Source organism: Staurois parvus, unplaced genomic scaffold (genome assembly GCF_062004578.1).
Source record: "Staurois parvus isolate SC_StPar_1 unplaced genomic scaffold, SC_StPar_1.0 ptg001272l, whole genome shotgun sequence".
Classification (NCBI taxonomy): Eukaryota; Metazoa; Chordata; class Amphibia; order Anura; family Ranidae; genus Staurois; species Staurois parvus.
In genome coordinates, this window is record NW_028319068.1 from 257,629 (window position 1) to 276,508 (window position 18,880).

Genomic DNA, 18,880 nt, shown 5'->3' on the forward strand with positions numbered 1-18,880 from the left:
GGGAGGAATAGTGCCCCATCGTTGGCGTCAGTGGGGGGAGGAATAGTGCCCCATCGTTGGCGTCAGTGGGGGGAGGAATAGTGCCCCATCGTTGGCGTCAGTGGGGGGAGGAATAGTGCCCCATCGTTGGCGTCAGTGGGGGGAGGAATAGTGCCCCATCGTTGGCGTCAGTGGGGGGAGGAATAGTGCCCCATCGTTGGCGTCAGTGGGGGGAGGAATAGTGCCCCATCGTTGGCGTCAGTGGGGGGAGGAATAGTGCCCCATCGTTGGCGTCAGTGGGGGGAGGAATAGTGCCCCATCGTTGGCGTCAGTGGGGGGAGGAATAGTGCCCCATCGTTGGCGTCAGTGGGGGGAGGAATAGTGCCCCATCGTTGGCGTCAGTGGGGGGAGGAATAGTGCCCCATCGTTGGCGTCAGTGGGGGGAGGAATAGTGCCCCATCGTTGGCGTCAGTGGGGGGAGGAATAGTGCCCCATCGTTGGTGTCAGTGGGGGGAGGAATAGTGCCCCATCGTTGGTCTCAGTAGGGGGGGAATAGTGCCCCGTCCTTGGTGTCAGTGGGGGAAGGGGATAGTGTCCCAACATTGGTGTCAGTGGGAAGAATCGTGTCCCATCATTGGTGTCAGTGGGAGGAATAGTGTCCCATCATTGGTGTCAGTGGGAAGAATTGTCTCCCATCATTAGTGTCAGTGGGAGGAATAGTGCCCCATCATTGGGGTCAGTGGGAAGAATCGTGCCCCATCATTGGTGTCAGTGGGAGGAATAGTGCCCCTATTCCTCCCCCCACTGACACATCATTAGTGTCAGTGGGGGGAGGAATAGTGCCCCATTATTGGTGTCAGTGGGGGAAGGAATAGTGTTCCATCGTTGGTGTCAGTGGGGGGTGGAATAGTGTTTCATCGTTGGTGTCAGTGGGGGGAGGAATAGTGTCCCATCATTTGTGTCAGTGGAGGAATAATGCCCCATCATTAGTGTCAGTGGAGGAATAATGCCCCATCATTAGTATCAGTGACACCAATGATGGGGCACTATTCCTCCCACTGACACCTATCACACGTAACTTGCTGACCCCTGTTCCAGCATGGTGCTACTGCAGCCAGCATACCTGGTTGCAGCAGCACTATCAGCACGGCACACTTATCTGCCAGCTGTCCTTCACTCCGGCCTCTCTCTCACTCGATGTTCGCAGGGCCGCTCGGCTCCGCCTCCTCGCAGGTGATTGGCCGCCTGTGTGCCTTTCCTGAGCTACAGTTCTGGCGCCCAATCACCGGTGAGGAGGCAGAGCAGAGCGGCAGGAGTGAGGCAGTGGCCAGAGTGAATGAAGGAGCAGAGCTTCCTGGACTGGATCGTCGTGGGACTGGGACTGGAGCCAGGTAAGGTACAGCAGCTCCCTGCCCGCCCCTGTACTTAATGCCCCTTCCTGTCCCGCCCCTGCCGGCGGGCCGGATAAATGGCCTCGGCGGACCGCATGTGGCCCACGGGCCGTAGTTTGAGGACCCCTGTTCTAGGGCATCAACACATAAGTAGGGTGTAGGGCAGAAGGAAACATTTGTAAGGGTTTCACCAGAACTCTATTCTGGAATACAGGATTCTGTTCATTGCACTAATCCAATTAGCTGCAGTTTGACAAGCAGAAACTACAGCAAAAAAGAGCATTTAAGAGTGTCTCAAAATCCTTAAAATGAATGAACATCTTGTAAGAACAGTAATATGTTTATTTAGGACTGAGATGGCGGGATCTGCTACAGGAATAATCAACATTGTTATGCTTGTTATTCTTTTTCCATAGTTCTGCAATGATTCTCAGAAGAGTTAAAATATTTTCAGGAGTACTCCATTTGTCATAAATCGCCCATTCTTATTGTCCATGACTGTTCCTGTCTTCAACTTTGCAGGTCTCTTAATACCTAAAGTGGCATCGCAGAACAGAGGAGAATCAAATAGAACTATGCCAAGGCTTTTGTACACAGCAAAAGTAAGCATGTCTACATTGACAAACATTTTGAGCAACACCATAGTACTAGGTGTATAGAAGCCTTGGGGTGAGAAATCTTCCATTGCCTCCTCTAGCACAGTTTTTAGGTCCACTACATTCTTCTCTGTTTCTACTACAGCGAGATCCACTTTTGACTCAGGTAGAGAAGGTGGGGATGGAGAAGAAGCCTGGTACTTTTGAGTGCCGAACGGCTGTTATAAGGCCACTAGCTGTTGCAGAAGAAGTTACAGAAAATCTGCCTTGGTCAGACGAACCACTTGTTGCATGCCTGACATCGAACTAGAATTAGGTACAAAGACCAGTGTAAAAATAGGGTCCTTCTCCAGTGCAGGGGAAACACTGTCACTCTCAGTGGTTGAGTGCTTTGCAAGTGAGTGTTTGCCCGAGTTGTTGCCATGTTTACCTTGTGTTTGGTTTCTGCCATTGCTTTCAATGAGAGTGTTGCCCTGTGGGGTACTCATGAAGTAAAGAGCAGAAATTAAATACCGTATTTTCCGGCGTATAAGACGACTTTTTACCCCTTGAAAATTTTCTCAAAAGTCGGGGGTCGTCTTATACGCCGGTAACGGCATGCTGACACTTTTTAGGGGGGCGGCACGGTGCCGCCGCCGCCCCCCCCCCCTTCCAACAGAAGGGAAACTAAGTACAGGGGTGGGCAGGGGCTGCTGTCTCTTACCTGGCTCCGGTCCCACGAAGATCCGGTCCAGGAAGCGCGGCTGCTCCTTCCTTCGGTTCGTCCACTGGATGTTCGCGCGGCTGCTCAGCTCCGCCTCCTCACCGGTGATTGGGCGCCAGAACTGTAGCTCAGGAAAGGCACACAGGCGGCCAATCACTGGCGAGGAGGCGGAGCCGAGCGGCCCCGCGAAAATCGAGTGGAGATGCAGGTAAGTGTGCCGTGTAGAGGTGCTGCTGCAACCACATGCTGGCTGCAGCAGCACCGTACTGGAACAGGGGTCAGCAAGTGTCAGTGGGAGGAATAGTGCCCCATCGTTGGTGTCACTGATACCAATGATGGGGCATTATTCCTCCCACTGACACCAACGATGGGGCACTATTCCACCCCCCACTGACACCAATGATGGGATACTATTCCTCCCCCCCCACTGACACCAATGATGGGATACTATTCCTCCCACTGACACCAAAGATGGGGCGCTATTCCACTGACACCAATGATGGGGTGCTATTCCCCCCAATGATACTAATGATGGGGCACTATTCCTGCCACTAATACCAATGATGGGGCACTATTCCTGCCACTGATACCAATGATGGGGCACTATTCCTGCCACTGATACCAATGATGGGACACTATTCCTTCCACTGACACCAATGATGGGGCGCTATTCCTGCCACTGATACTAATGATGGGGTGCTATTCCTCCCACTGATACTAATGATGGGGCACTATTCCTCCCACTGATACCAATGATGGGGCACTATTCCTGCCACTGATACTAATGATGGGGCACTATTCCTGCCACTGATACTAATGATTGGGCACTATTCCTGCCACTGATGCCAATGATGGGGCACTATTCCTCCCACTGACACCAATGATGGGGCACTATTCCTCCCACTGACACCAATGATGGGGCACTATTCCTCCCACTGACACCAATGATGGGGCACTATTCCTCCCACTGATACCAATGATGGGGCACTATTCCTCCCACTAATACCAATGATGGGGCACTATTCCTCCCACCGACACCAATGATGGTGTACTATTCCTCCCACTGACACCAATGATGGGGCACTATTCCTCCCACTAATACCAATGATGGGGCACTATTCCTCCCACCGACACCAATGATGGGGCACTGTTCCTCCCACTGACATCAATGATGGGGCACTATTCCTCCCACTAATACCAATGATGGGGCACTATTCCTCCCACTGACACCAATGATGGGGCACGATTCTTCCCACTGGTGTGCACTGAAAGAGGGGTAGTCTTATACGGCGAGTATAGCCCAAACACTACATTTTAAACAGGAAAAGTAGGGGTCGTCTTATACGCCCAGTCGTCTTATACGCCGGAAAATACGGTAAGCGTTTTCGTAAAAGCATACACAACAACCCAGGAGTCAACTGTCCTGTAGCAAAGTCCTTGTGGCAATAGGGCAGGAGGAGTGCCTGAGCACCTTATAAAGGCTCAGGGCAGAAGTGGTAAAAATGCGACCTGTGGTGTGATGTAACACCAAGTCATGAACCTGAGACTAAACTTTCAAAACTTGGCAGTAAAAATTCTACCATTCAGATCTTAAAACACCCAATAAGTGAATAAACTCAAACACATTCCAAACTTCGGTATAGTTTTGCGAAATACTGTTCAGAGTACACTAAAAAAAAAGTGTAATGGCGATATGGAGTCTCATACTTGCTGTAATACTACTGTATCGGTCTGACAACCAGGACAAATCTGTTTTGCCTTTCCACATCACTGGTCCCTAATTTGGATACCAGCAAAGATTTTGTGTCTAATGACTTGAAGGGAACAGCCTATAAATCAGGGTCTATGAATATCAACCCTGGATGTTTACTGGCCATTTTCTATCCTGGCTGATTCGGGTGTCCTGTACAGTTTTGTTCCATCACTGCAAGCTTTTCCTGACTTTTCAGAAGTGTTGGTATCTACGTCTGTACTAGAGATGTGATAGAAGATAGAAACCAAGTTACTTGGTTACACAGTATACTCTGACAAAATCACTTCTTTGTAAGTGCAATCTATCTACATGCGTTTTTATCTTCACTCTCTAGTAGGTACTCTCTAGTAAGCTCAGGATTTATAAATATCAAAGCTGGATGATTTCTGGCCATTTTCTATCCTGGCTGATTTGGGTGTCCTGTACAGTTCTGTTCCAGGACTGCAAGCTTTCTTTACTTTTGCTGGCTTTTCAGAAGTGTTTTTGTCTGCATCTGTACTAGAGATCTGACAGCAGAAAGGAACCAAATTACCAGGTCATACTCTCTGATCAAATCACTTGTTCGTGGAATTTATCTACATGAGTCTTATCATCACTTTGTTGTATTTAGAATATGGAATGCACAGTAGTACTATGGATATAGTTTACCTCTGTGTTTAGTATACAGAGTAAGAGCTCCACCTCCCTCAAAGTACACTTAGCTGCAGCAACTGTTACTCACCAAAGTACCTCTGACAAATGTAAACATTGAAAACCAAAAAGCGTTGAACTTGCACAGGGTGATCAGAGGGTAGGCTGTTCACTGAAGTGTGATCAATAAATGTGAGCAGTCAGAATGGAAAAGAAAGTTGCAGACTTTAAAAGAGGTAAATACTAACTGGGATAAAAAAAAGCATACACCAATCTTGAAAAGGCAGAATGTGCAGTGAAGTGACAAGAAAATTGACAAATATTAGGATATAGTCATTCACAAGCATCCAACTCCACTGTTATAGAAACGCAGATAGGTTTATTTGAGGACTTAAGTAAAAGGAAATGGGAGAAGACATGTTTTCTAGAACCAAACTGAAATCATTAATAAAGGGTTATTTCACATTCACAAAAAAAAATGCCTATGAAAGGAAGGGTGTAAAGGGGATAAAAAAACAAAACAAAACTGTGCAGCTCTGACTAAAGTCGAATAAAGCGCTTGCTAGGTGTAGGCCGTTTACATACCTTCTGAAGCCTGACTGGAATACTCCCAGGACATTGCTAGCATGTTGCTTAGTGAGGCCTAGTCATTACTGCTCACCTCTACCATCACAGGGGTGAGCTCTTTCTTTTGATTCAAACCCACTCACATGCTCTCTCTCCCCGATGCAGTAGCTCTGAGACCAATGTTTCAGAGATCACTCCTGTAATGGAGGAGGTGACATTAATAACTAGGCCTCACTTAGCAACATCCTAGCAGTGTCCTGGGAGTATTCCAGTCAGGCTTCATGAGGTGCGTAAATGGCATACACCTATAGCAGGACATTATTCAACTTTAGTCAGAGCTGCACAGTTTGTTTTAATCTACAGATGACTACAGGCTGCATCGCAACCCCTCTAGTTCAGAATGAAGTTCCTAGGTGGTTCCCCAGATTGCAGGAGGTTCAGAAATGCCCTATAGGCCCTCGCAACAATGAAAGCCAAAGAGAGTGATTAGTCATCTTGGTCATATCTGCTGAAACATTCTAGCTTTCCTACTGCCTCAAAGTTATTTTTGGTGTGTACCATAGGAAGCAAGTCATTGCTGTGATTTTGCAAAAGTGGAATTTTGATGGAATGAGAATGACAAGGACAAATGTATTCCTTCACTTTTTCATTTACCAGGAATAAAAGATAACAGAATGAGACTACTCTGCTTGTCACTATATGAGGCATAATACAAAGCAAAGTTGTAAAGGTCTCAAGGGCCTTAAGAAGTTAGTGAGCAGTTCAAAAGTTTCTATCTAGCAAAGAGAACTCTTTTACATGAAATAAGAGATTCAAGAAAATCAAAACTCAGTTTATATTTATAACAAAAAGCAATAACCGGTACTCACTGTCTCAAACACTGCATAGACACTCCCATAGTTTGCTCCGGGTACCAATCCTGGGCCTCCGACCAGTCCAGCACAGACATTATTCACTATGTTCCCATAAAGGTTGGGCATCACCATCACATCAAACTGCTGGGGGTTAGATACAAGCTACAATAGGACAAAAAGAGTTGTAAAGTTCAGATGTCTCGATGCTCTGCTCTGGACCTGGTAATCTCAAACCATGCAGAGATTATTATGAATGTCCATATAAAAGAACATCTGGGTAGCAGTGACCATAACATGATTTAATGTATTATTAGCTGTAAACAAGCACATACAGGAATAAAAACGCTCAATTTTAAGAGAGCTAATTTTCCAAGGCTGAGAGCTGTTCTTCAAGACTTAGACTGGGGGGGCATCAATGAATACAACGCAGAAATAGGAGTTCTTCAAAAAGACTGTGTATGTGAACACACTGCAAAATATATTCTCATGGGCAACAAGTTTAAAAGGCTAAAAAATAAAACCTATGTGGCTTAGGGCCAAAGTTAAAAAAGCTATAGATAATAAGAAAAGAGCTTTTATTAAATATAAAAATGAAGGAACGCTATCATCATTTAAACATTATAAAGAACATAACAGAATAGGCAAAAAGGAAATAAAGGCCGCAAAAATTGAAAACGAACGACAGATTGCAAAAACCAAGATAAATAGAATATGGGATTTTGAAGGTGCATAAAAATAGATGAAAATAAATATTTAAAAGGGTTTTTGTTCCAATTTATTACAAACAAATTATATCGAGTACAAGTACAGTAAATCTTGACATTCATAAACAGGCTTGGCTTTTTTTCTGCGCCATATAGATAGTGCTTCCCTACATGTTTCGCCCAACCTGGACTTCCTCAGGGGAAGAGATCAGTTATCCGCAGTACAGTCTACAAGTATATCAAAGACATAAATCAATCAGACATGGTTATTACATATACCATTTGATTATTTTACACATGGGTTTTTAACTGTCCAGAAAGGTATATGAACCCCCAGCTTACCCTTGGGACCATGCTGCCAATAACATTCATTAAAACAGTGATGCACATACGTTAAGATTATGGCCCAGGCGTCGTGCAATTGCAGAAGGTACATTGGACATAGGATGTCATTGGTCGGATGCGGACGTCCGGTATATTATGACTGCGCATGTGTGGATCAACGCGTTTGCGCTGATCTAAGCTGCCCAAAAACTACCATGCACTCAAAGGGCTGCAGAGATAGGAGGAATGAAAGACAGCGCCACCAATGGTCGGAGGATATAGATAATACATGGAAGAAATCAAGCAACACATAATCCACCATCTAGTGGTAAAATAGAATAACTGCAGGTATTGCCATGAAGATTTATAAATCAAAATAAAACCAATGCCACCACTAGTGAAATGGTCAAGCTAACATATCAAACAAATCAAACAACATGTAACTAAGTATCAGGTTGCAAAATATGACAATGACACACTCTGCTGTCAATATCCTCAATGGTGGTACAATCAACACATGAAAATAACATACGGCGAAGCAAGGGGCTTCAATCCTTCAGCAGTACATAAAGTGGCGCAGGCCTCGGATATCGAAGTGCCGCGCCCTGGGCGTCCGTACAACCACACCTAGGGACACCTGTACAAGACCTGGACACAGTATATAAAGCAACAATAAGAAAATTATAAATATATTGGTTAACGGACAAGCTGGGGGGGAGGGGGGCCACCATTATGGACAATTATAACAAATAGCTCAGAATCATAGTTATAACTCAGCCACGGACCAATACACTCATTTTGAAATAACAATTACCATAAAGATTGTATGAATTTAGAAAACGGGAATTTAAACCCTATTATAAGACTGAAAGGACATGGGGTATTACTGCAGGACAGAATTACAGATTATAAAAATGGTTTGAAGCTTAAAGATTCATTCAGGCTTGGATAGCGGGTGGCATTAAGTTTATGTATCCAACGTGTCTCGGATTGTAAAAGTTTTTGGTCAATGTTTCCTCCCCACACATGGATGTGTTCCAAAGCCATAAACCTGATCATAAACCTGATCATTCCCAGATCAAAGTTGTGATAAAGGCTAGGGATGCACCAAAATTTTGGTGGTGAAACGCTTCGGTCAAAAACACCCCTATAAGCCAATAAGAAAAAAAGCACAGACACAGGTGCCGAAAAAACCCGCCCCTCACTGCTGCCACCAGCCGCCGCTCTGTAGTTCTCAGCCTTACCTGACAAACCATCGAACGATCACAGCACTGGGCATAGAGATTAATGAAGGAAAGATGGCCTCCACGTATCTCTATGCCCTTGGAGGACCAGAACGATGTCACTTCCGGTTCCAGCCATTTTTTTTAAAGCGCTAGATCAATGCTTTTTTGATCTAATGCTTTATATTGCAGAGGAGAGATGTGGGGTCTTATTGACCCCACATCTCTCCATAAAGAGAACCTGTCACTAATTATATCTATCACAAGGAATGCATGCAATAAAAGTGATTAAAATTATTTTTAAAGGGACAGTGCCAAAAAAATTAAATGTAAAAAAGAAAAAAAAAAAAAAAAGGGGTTTAAACGGATTAACGTGTCTCCGTCCCCCCACGCTCGCATGTAGTGGTGAACGCATAGGTAGGCCATTCCCACATATGTAAACGGTGTTCAAACCACACACGTGAGGTATCGCCACGAACGTCAGAGCAAGAGCAATAATTCTCGCACTAGACCTCCTCTGTAACTTTACACTACTAACTTGTAGAAATTTGTAAAGTATCACTCATTGAGATTTTATATACCGCACTTTTACGCCATTCCATGAGCGGGTGCAGTTTTAAAGCATGACATGTTGGGTATCTATTTACACGCCGTAACGAAAAAAATTGGGGTACGCATTGTGCTTTTTTTAATCAAAGAATATTTTTTTCCAAAAAATACATATTCATTTTTAAAAATTGCGCATTTCGGTTTCGGTCTTCAGCCAAGTGCATTTTGAATTTTCGGTTTTGGAACCAGAATTTTAATTTCAGTGCACCACTAGTAAAGGGCCACATGTCTGCTAATAGGGGTCTCCCATTTTATGATTTTTGATAAGGGAGACATGATCCCTGAAGTTTTGTTTTGCCCACATAAAACAAGCCACAAAAACATTTCATTAAGTAAACTATAGCTGGTGTTTGACAAGTAATTGTATATTTAATGCGATGATCTAAACTACGAGGAAGATATACGTCATGGCAATTGGACATAACACAACAAAAGTTACATTTGTTGCAGGAATAGGTACCTGTTCTTCCAGTTGGATTCAACTTGACTATTATGATGACTTCGGACCAATCGGTCCTTAGTCGAATGTGGCCGTTTACAGGTGATAGTCTGCTTCGAAGATAAGCATTTACTAGCTGTAGAAGCGGCCAGCAGAAGTGGACAATATTTAATATCCCTTTAATTTGTAGATGTTTGGAATAAGTAGTTATTAACCGTACAGTACAGTCATCCTTCAAATTTTTGGTCCTGTAAAGTAAAGACTGGCGTTCCTGTTTTTTAACTTTATTATACACGTTTTTCAGGCAACTATGACTATAGCCTCTGTGTCTTAACCGAGCATAGAGAGAGTCAGCCTCCCTTACAAAATCATCATCTTTGGTGCAGTTCCACCTTAAATGGAGATATTGACTATAGGGAATACTTTTTATTAACAGTTCAGGATGTGAGCTTGAAGAGTGTAAAATAGTATTGCCTGCAGATGGTTTCCTATATAATGAATATCATACGTCGGCCAGGTGGAAGGTATATAAGGGCAGATCAGATGAGAGATGGTGTTTTGGTCGCAGAGGTGATGCCTGAACATTTAGGCTGTGCTTGGGATCTTATCTTTGGTGAGACCGATAATTTTTTTTGTTTACAAACGATTTTATTGTACATGAGTAGACAGTAAAACAACAGCACATTTTTAAAGTGATATCGTCAACAAAAACAAGGCATTTTTGAAAAGTACATTACATAAAATTGTATTAACATAAAAAAGAAGATGAAAGAAAAGAAGAAGTTACGAGTGCATGAAATACGTAAACGATAAAGTAGGTTGAGTGATACATCTATCAACAGTATATGTCAGCCAGCTTTTACTGGGAATGTTGTTAAGCATGCAATAAATGTCTACAATCTCTCCATGACTCCCATTTTTTATCGTATAAGTGCATCTTATCCAATAGGGTATAATGAATGCGGTCCATGAGCATTACAGTATCAATTCTGTGTAGTACGGAGTCCAAGGGCACAGCATTGGACCTCCAATGTAAGGCAATAGACCATAAAGTGGCAATACATAATGTATGTATCAATCTCAGATTGGCATCTGAGACCCCTGGGATATGGGCCCCCAATAAACAGGTCTGTATGGACAATCGCATCGGGGTGCCCGACAGTGAGGTAGCCACCTCAGATATCTTACGCCAGATCAGAGATATGTCCGGGCAATCCCAAAATACATGAACCAAAGTACCTGTGCGGCCACAGCACTGGAAACATAAAGGGGACGTTTGTGGAAACAATACATGTAGTCTTGACGGGGTATAATACCATCTGGTTAAAACTTTAAGGGCTGTCTCACGAACCGAAAGATCTAGAGCTCTTGCATATATTATCCATCATGGAATCCCAATCCTCATCTGAAAAAGTGATACCACAATCCTCCTCCCATTTTCGTCTGTACAAAGGGGGAGCATGAAAAAGACAGATCAAAAATTGGTTATAAAGATCTGAAATAAGACCCCTACCTCTGGGAGAGTCACGGCTGATACGTTCAAAAAAGGAAATCGGAGAAGATGGGGTAAGGCCAAAGTGCGCATTAAAAAAGTGCCTAATCTGTCTATAACGAAGGTACTCGCGAAGAGGAACATCAAATAACACAAGCAGCATATCAAAGGTAATGTAAGATCCTCCTCTTTGGAAATCCGATAATCTGATAAAGGATTGATCATACCACCAACGAAACACGTGAGGAGAAGAAAAGGCTACAACAAAAGTAGGATCACCAAAAAAAACACCTGGGGGAATAGGAGAGACTAAACTCAATTTAGATTTGTATTTGGACCAAAGTGTCAGCGAGTGGGTCATTATGGAGTTATGAAAAGTAAGCGAGCGGGGGGAGATTTTAGACCATAAAATTCCCGGTAAATAAAAAGGACGTATCGACTGAGACTCAAACTTAATCCATGGGATTTGAGAGTTAATAGTAGCCCATTGTGATAATTGCGCTAAACGAGCCGAGAGGTAATATAGCCAAAAGTTGGGGAGACCGAGACCTCCCGTTCGTTGTGAGCGATACAAAATGGATGAGGCAAAACGTGGATGCTTATTTCCCCAAATAAAATTGTTAATAGTCCGCTGAAAGTGATCCAAAAAGAGACCGGAATTGGAAGTGCTCTAAAAAGATAAAGCAGTTTGGGCAAAATATTCATTTTAACCGCTGTGACTCTACCCAGAAAGGAGATATGATAACCATGCCAAATCTTCAGTAGGGTAGAGAGACGTGATACACATGGTGGATAATTAGCGGTAAACATATCCGAGTATCTGGGAGTGAAATTAATCCCCAGATAGGATATCCTGTCCTTGGCCCAGCGAAATGGGAAAGAACTACGGAGAGATGCACTGAGGGAGTCAGGAACATTAATAGGCATAATCACCGATTTGGTAAAATTAACGGTGAGACCTGACACTTTAGCAAAATCGTTCAATACGACACACAAATTAGGCAAAGAAGTCAACGGGTTAGTAATAAAAAGCATAACATCATCAGCATACATGCTCAGCTTAAAATGTGAAACTAATAATGAATAGCCAGAAATATCCGAATGTGATTTAATCGCCAATGCCAAAGGTTCCAACACCAGCACAAACAAAAGGGGTGAAAGAGGGCAACCCTGACGGGTACCTCTACCCAATGTAAAGAAGTCAGAGTTACAGCCAGGAAGCCTTATTCTTGTTTTAGGAGAGTCGTATAGGGCATGTATGCCTGCCAAAAACCCATCACTGAAGCCCATTTTCTGTAGCAAGGAGAACAAGTAGGGCCAAAGAACACTGTCAAAGGCCTTGTTGACGTCTGAACTCATCAACAGAACCTCTTTGGAATGTAAATTGGCGTCTTGAATAACATTTAGAGTGAGACGAATGTTATCAGTAATAAATCTGTCGGGGATAAAACCCGACTGGTCTGGAGAAACCAAAGAGGAGATGATAGGGGCCAACCTGTTCGCCAAAATACGGCTAAATATCTTCAGATCGTTATTCATTACTGAGATTGGTCTATAGTTTTGTGGCAAACAGTGGTCTTTCTGTGGTTTGGGTATTAGAGACATGTTAGCCAACAACATCTCCTCGGGGAACTTACCCCCCTGTAAAACATCATTAAATAAAGTTATCAAATATGGAGCCAACGTAGAGGCAAAATGTTTATAATAGCTAGCGGTAAATCCATCAGGACCCGGTGCAGTAGAGCGTTTTAGCGCGCTTATCCCACATGTTATTTCCTCTAAAGTACAGGGGGCATTAAGAGAGGCAATCTGAGAAGGTGTTAGAGCAGGAAGGGGTATAGAATCCAGCCATGAGTCTGATGGAGGAACAGAATCTGACTGCGGAGGAGCCAGTAGTTTAGAATAAAAATTTTCAAAAATACCCAAGACTTCCTGAGGTAGAGATGAGATAGCACCCAAATTAGTGCGTAATTTATACACACGTGGGGGGCGCAGAGAGTGGTTCAATTTCCTTGCAAACATGGTAGATGCTGAGTTGCTATGTAATAGGAACGAGGCCTTCGACCAGCGGAGAGCCTTTTCAGTCTTTTGGGAAAGCAGGGCATTCAGTTCCAAGCGCTTTTGGGACAATAGCTGTTTATTGAGTAGAGATGGATTAGCGACATGGCTTCTATAGTGTGCTTCTAATTCACGGGTTAGAAGTAGTATTTGCTGCCAACGTTTTCTATTTCTGGATGAAGCCATGGAGATAAGTCGGCCTCGTAGGACCGCCTTGTGGGCTACCCAGAGTGTGGCTGGGGAAATATCAGAGGTAGAATTAGATTGAAAGTATTCCTGAAGAGATGTAACCACCTCCTGGCGAGAGTCAATATCAGTTAGCATAGAGTCATTAAGTCTCCAAGAAAAGGGAGTAGGCGCCAATCCCACAAACGTGATAGATAAAGCCATAATACTGTGATCCGACCAGGGGCTCAAATGAATACAAGCTATCCTAGAATTAGCTAGTAAAATAGGAGTACAATAGATATAGTCTAATCTAGCATAAGAGTCATGTGGGTGGGAATAAAATGTGTAATCCCTGGCTCCCGTGTTGTGCGCTCTCCAGGCATCCACCAACTGGAGGGCATCTAGTTTCTTAGTAAGAGATTTTGGGAAAGCCTGGGAAGAGTGCGAGGAGGAACTACGGTCCAAAAGAGGATTTGCCACCAGATTAAAATCACCACCCACCAGTAGATGGGGGGACAAATACCTATCCAGAGCTCAAAAAAATGTAGAAAAAAAAGGTAGCTTGTGCCGAATTCGGGGCATAAACATTAGCAATTGTAAGTTCTCGACCTGAAAGGGTGCCTTTAAAAATGATAAACCTACTGTCCGTATCACGATACACATGTTGAACCTCAAAGGGGAATGAGTTATGTAGAAAGATGGCCACTCCCCTACTCTTGGAGGAATGTAGGGTATAATACCCCTGCCTATAGGATCTATGAAAATATGTCGGGTGTTTTGCGGCTGCAAAATGTGTTTCTTGTAATAAGATGATTTTAGCTCCAAGTCGTTTATATTGAAGAAAGGCTGTTTTGCACTTACTTGGCGAATTGAAACCCTGGACATTATGCGAAATACATTGAATTACCATAATAAACAGAACTTGCCACTATCATCATAAAAGTACACATTGCAAGGATATCCCCTAAAATTATTTGGCTAGACATAGAGACCCGTAGGTCAGCATCAGATAGGTGTACAGGTGGCAGTACCAGCCTAGGGGACCCCCAGACCCCAACATGGGGGCCATGACGTCCACAGACCGACACAATACCATCCTCATGCACTAAAGTTTTGAGAAAAGAGAAAACGAAAAACAGTGAGGAGGAGGCTGTAATAGCTCCTACAATTGAGAGGGTAACTGAAGAACATGGATCAGGCAGAAAATTTGTCATACCTGATAAAACAAACAATTCAAACATTAAGGGGCCAAATGGGCCCAGACCCTGGCTCCTTAGAACATGGAAAACAGAGCTACCCTCCCTTAGTCGGGCGGCGACACCACCGGCCATGTCAGGAGGCAGGGTGGGGTAACGTGTCAAAGAGTTATGAAACCATAAATTAATGGGCGTAATTAGGAGGGTCCGAAGACCCTTGTTATACCTTAACTCGTCCAGTTATCAATGCAAGGCACATATAATACTCAGAATTACAAAAATATCACAGCAGTAACCACAGAAATACACATCCTGACAATGTAAGAGATAAAGAGCCAAATCCCTGTGTTGTCCCAATTCTTGGTAAAGTCATAAGAGACAATAGGCAGGTCTAAAGACTGTCAAAACAATGGGTATTAGGCAAGTGTGAATGGACCTGTCAACCCGGTTCTTGTCTGACTCTCCTTCTATCCCTCCGTGGAGATGGGGTATGAGGTTGAGGTGATGGGGCATCCGCCAAGCCTAATTTGGCCAAGATTGCTCTACCTTCGGGAGGGGATGTAGCTATATATGTGCTCCCATTATGTGGAACTATCAGCTTAAAAGGGAAGCCCCACTTGTAGCGGATACGAGCTGAGAACAGTGCAGTTGTAACTTCTTTCATTTTTCTACGCTTCTCCAACGTGGCCGGGGAAACATCTGGAAAGATTTGTAAAACCGAGCCTTCAAAAAAGATCGTTGGGGTATTACGAGCAGCTCTGAGTATGTCTTCTTTTGTCAAGAAATCCTTCATACATAGGACAATATCTCTAGGCGGCTTGTCAGCAGGAGGTTTAGGGCGTAGGGCTCTATGGATGCGGTCACAGGCAAAAGATCCAGGGTCGCGATCCGGAAGGAGTGTTTTAAATAATTTGGTTATGGTTAATGAGAGGTCAGACATAGTGTAAGGGACCGCCCGGCGGTACTACTAGCACTCCACTGAATAGGCGTCCCCAGCGCACGGAGTCTAAGTCCCAGGGTGCTTGTTCACCAGGGCCCCTGATGGTGGGGATGGACTTGGAGCTCCCTGAGACCAGGTCGTGACTACCGGGTGCGTCCGTCAGTGGTAGTAGTATGCGCAAGGGGCTCCCACGGGGAAGAGTCTGATGTGAGGAGGTCAGAAGACCCCACTGCACGGGATGGATGGATGGATGAGCAGGGTCAGACGGGCCGGGTTGGTAACAGAGAGGGCGGCAAGGTACAAGGCAGCGGGCATAGAATGGTCGGGTCACACGCCAGGTCAGCAACAGCAGGTCAAATCCAATAGGGGGCATTCAGGAGAGAGGTCAGGCAAAGCAAGGGTCAGAACAGGAGAAAACAGCAAGGTCAGGTACAATCCGGGTCAATAACTTACAGGGTACAGGTTCACAGGATTCAGAATGCAGGAAAGACCAGAAGGCACTGAATGACAGCTCAGGGTCGTTTAAATATCCCGCCCTGCGCTGCCATTGGTGCCCAGCGGGCGGCCGCGGCTTCTACTGCGCATGCGCGAACTCGAACGCCGCGGCCGGCCCGGAATCAGTGCTCGAGTCCCTGCGCCGGGCGGCATACTGCGCCTGCGCCGGGACCAACGCGGCGGGGATCGAGGGGATCCCTGACATTGCCCCCCCCCTACGGGCAACCTCCGGATGCCCACCCGATCTCTCCACCACGGGTGATCGCGAAAGAACCTCCGGACAAGTCTGGGTGCATGGACATTATGGGCTGGTTCCCAAGAATTGTCCTCAGGACCATAGCCCTTCCATTTGATAAGGAATTGGGTCTGGCCTCCCCTCCTTCGACACTTCAGGATAGTTTCAACCTCAAATTCTTCTTCTCCTTCGACCGTTACCGCTTCCGGGGGTCTAGATTCCCGGTCAGGGAAGGCGTCTGGGACCACAGGCTTCAGAAGGGATACATGAAAGACCGGGTGGATCTTGAGCGTGTCAGGGAGGGCGAGTTCATAGGCTACTTCGTTAACCATCCGTTTAATGCAGAAGGGGCCTATGAATTTGGGTCCCAACTTCTTTGACGGGCAAAGCATCTTTAGATTGGACGTCGCCAGCCAAACCTTCTCCCCAGGCCGCAATACCAGATCTCCTCTCCGTTTCCTGTTGAATGCTTTCCTGTAGTTTTCCTGGGCCCGACTGATGGCCACTTGAAGCTTCTTATTGTTCGCAGCGAAGAACGTTACCACATCTTGTGTTGCTGGTACTGGGCATTCCGACACCAAATCCGGGAGGAAGACTGGGTGAAAGCCATAGTTGGCGAAGAACGGGGACTGCCCTGTGGCTGAGTGGCGGGCGTTGTTATACGCAAATTCTGCTAAAGGAAGAAGTGGCAGCCAGTCATCTTGAGTAAACGAGGTATAGCATCTTAAATATTGCTCTAAGGTCTGATTGGTCCTTTCGGTTTGACCGTTAGTTTGAGGGTGGAACGCAGAAGAGAGAGATAATTTGATGTCCAGGGCTTTGCACAGTGCTCTCCAGAATCTGGACGTGAACTGGACCCCTCGGTCCGAGACAATGTCTTCGGGGACCCCATGCAACCTGACTACCTCACGAATGAAGACTCGCGCGGTCTCGGCCGCCGAGGGGGTCTTCTTCAACGGGATGAAGTGGGACATCTTGGACAAGCGGTCCACGACTACCAGGATTGCCGTGTGGTCTCGGGATGGCGGAAGCTCGACTATAAAGTCCAGTGAGATCTTTTGCCAAGGCCGTTCAGGAATAGGTAAGGGTCGCAGCAGACCCCAAACCTTGTTTCTTGAGGGCTTGTTCTTCTGGCAGGTGACACAGGACCTGACATAGCCCTTACAATCTTTAGCCATGTCTGGCCACCAGAATGAGCGTCGGAGAAGTTCCAGGGTCTTTTCTGGGCCAAAGTGCCCCGCCATTGGGTGGTCGTGGCAATGCCCCAAGACCAGGGTTCGAGCTTCTTCCGGCACCACAATTCGATCTTCCCTCCATAGGAGTCCCCCCTTGTTCTGGAGCGGCCCTCCGCCTGGGGTAGAGAATTTTGTGGATGCCTCCATTAGCCTGGAACGAAGGTCCGACTGAAGGACCAAGAAGTTACCCGAGGACAGGATGGTGTCAGGTACTGGGGTCTCCTTGGCGTCTTCGTACATCCGTGATAACGCATCCGGCTTAGTGTTCTTTGATCCCGGCCGGTACGTAATATGGAAGTTGAATCTTGAAAAGAATAGTGCCCATCTCGCCTGTCGCGGGCGTAGACGCTTGGCAGTTCTCAGATACTCTAAGTTCTTATGGTCAGTAAATATTAAGATAGGGTGCACCGCACCTTCCAGCAGGTACCTCCATTCCTCTAACGCCGTTTTGATCGCTAGTAGCTCACGGTCACCGATATCATAGTTCCTCTCCGCTGGGGTCAGCTTCCGTGAGAAGAACGCTACCGGGTGGAGCAGTTCCTTGGTGCCTTTTCGTTGGGAGAGGATGGAGCCTACCGCATTCTCCGATGCATCTACCTCCAAGATGTAGGGCAGAGCGGCGTCTGGGTGACCCAAAATGGGTGCCGAAGTGAACAGTTTCTTTAAGGCTTCGAAAGCTCCCTGCGCTTCTGGTGTCCATCTGAATCGGGTTCCCAGCTTGGTTAGCTGAGTAATGGGGGAGACCAGACCCGAGAAGTTCTTGATGAACTTCCGGTAAAAATTTGCAAAGCCGATGAATCGCTGGACGCCTTTCCTGTCTGTGGGTTCAGGCCAATCCAGTATTGCAGCGACCTTCTGGGGATCCATCGCGACCCCCGCGGTGGAGATAATCAGGCCCAAGAAGGCAATGCTGGATTGTTCAAAACAACATTTTTCTGCCTTGGCGTACAACCCATGCTGCCGCAACCGCCCCAATACTTTTGCTACATGTATTCTGTGTTCCCCCAGAGACGGGGAAAAAATCAGAATGTCGTCTAAATAAACGATCACAAAGACATCCAGAAAGTCCCTAAAAATATCATTTACAAAATGTTGAAACGTGGCCGGAGCATTACACAACCCGAACGGCATGACCAGATATTCAAAATGACCGAAGCGGGTACGGAAGGCCGTCTTCCACTCGTCCCCCTCCCTTATGCGAATCAAGTTGTACGCCCCCCTCAGATCCAGCTTGGTAAAAACTACTGCTGACTTTAAACTTTGGAACAGCTCAGGTACTAACGGTAGTG

General features: G+C 45.6%; 1 protein-coding gene across 5 annotated transcripts in view; it reads right to left on the reverse strand.

Moving 5' to 3' along the window:
- The window catches only part of IDH3G (isocitrate dehydrogenase (NAD(+)) 3 non-catalytic subunit gamma), a 251,666-nt gene that overhangs the window by 26,303 nt on the left and 206,483 nt on the right, over positions 1 to 18,880 (reverse strand). For all 5 annotated transcript variants that reach the window (XM_089660777.1, XM_089660776.1, XM_089660774.1 and 2 more), the window contains one exon: positions 6,489 to 6,635. In XM_089660777.1, the coding sequence (XP_089516903.1) occupies positions 6,489 to 6,635 (147 nt within the window). The remainder of the gene's footprint in view (positions 1 to 6,488; positions 6,636 to 18,880) is intronic.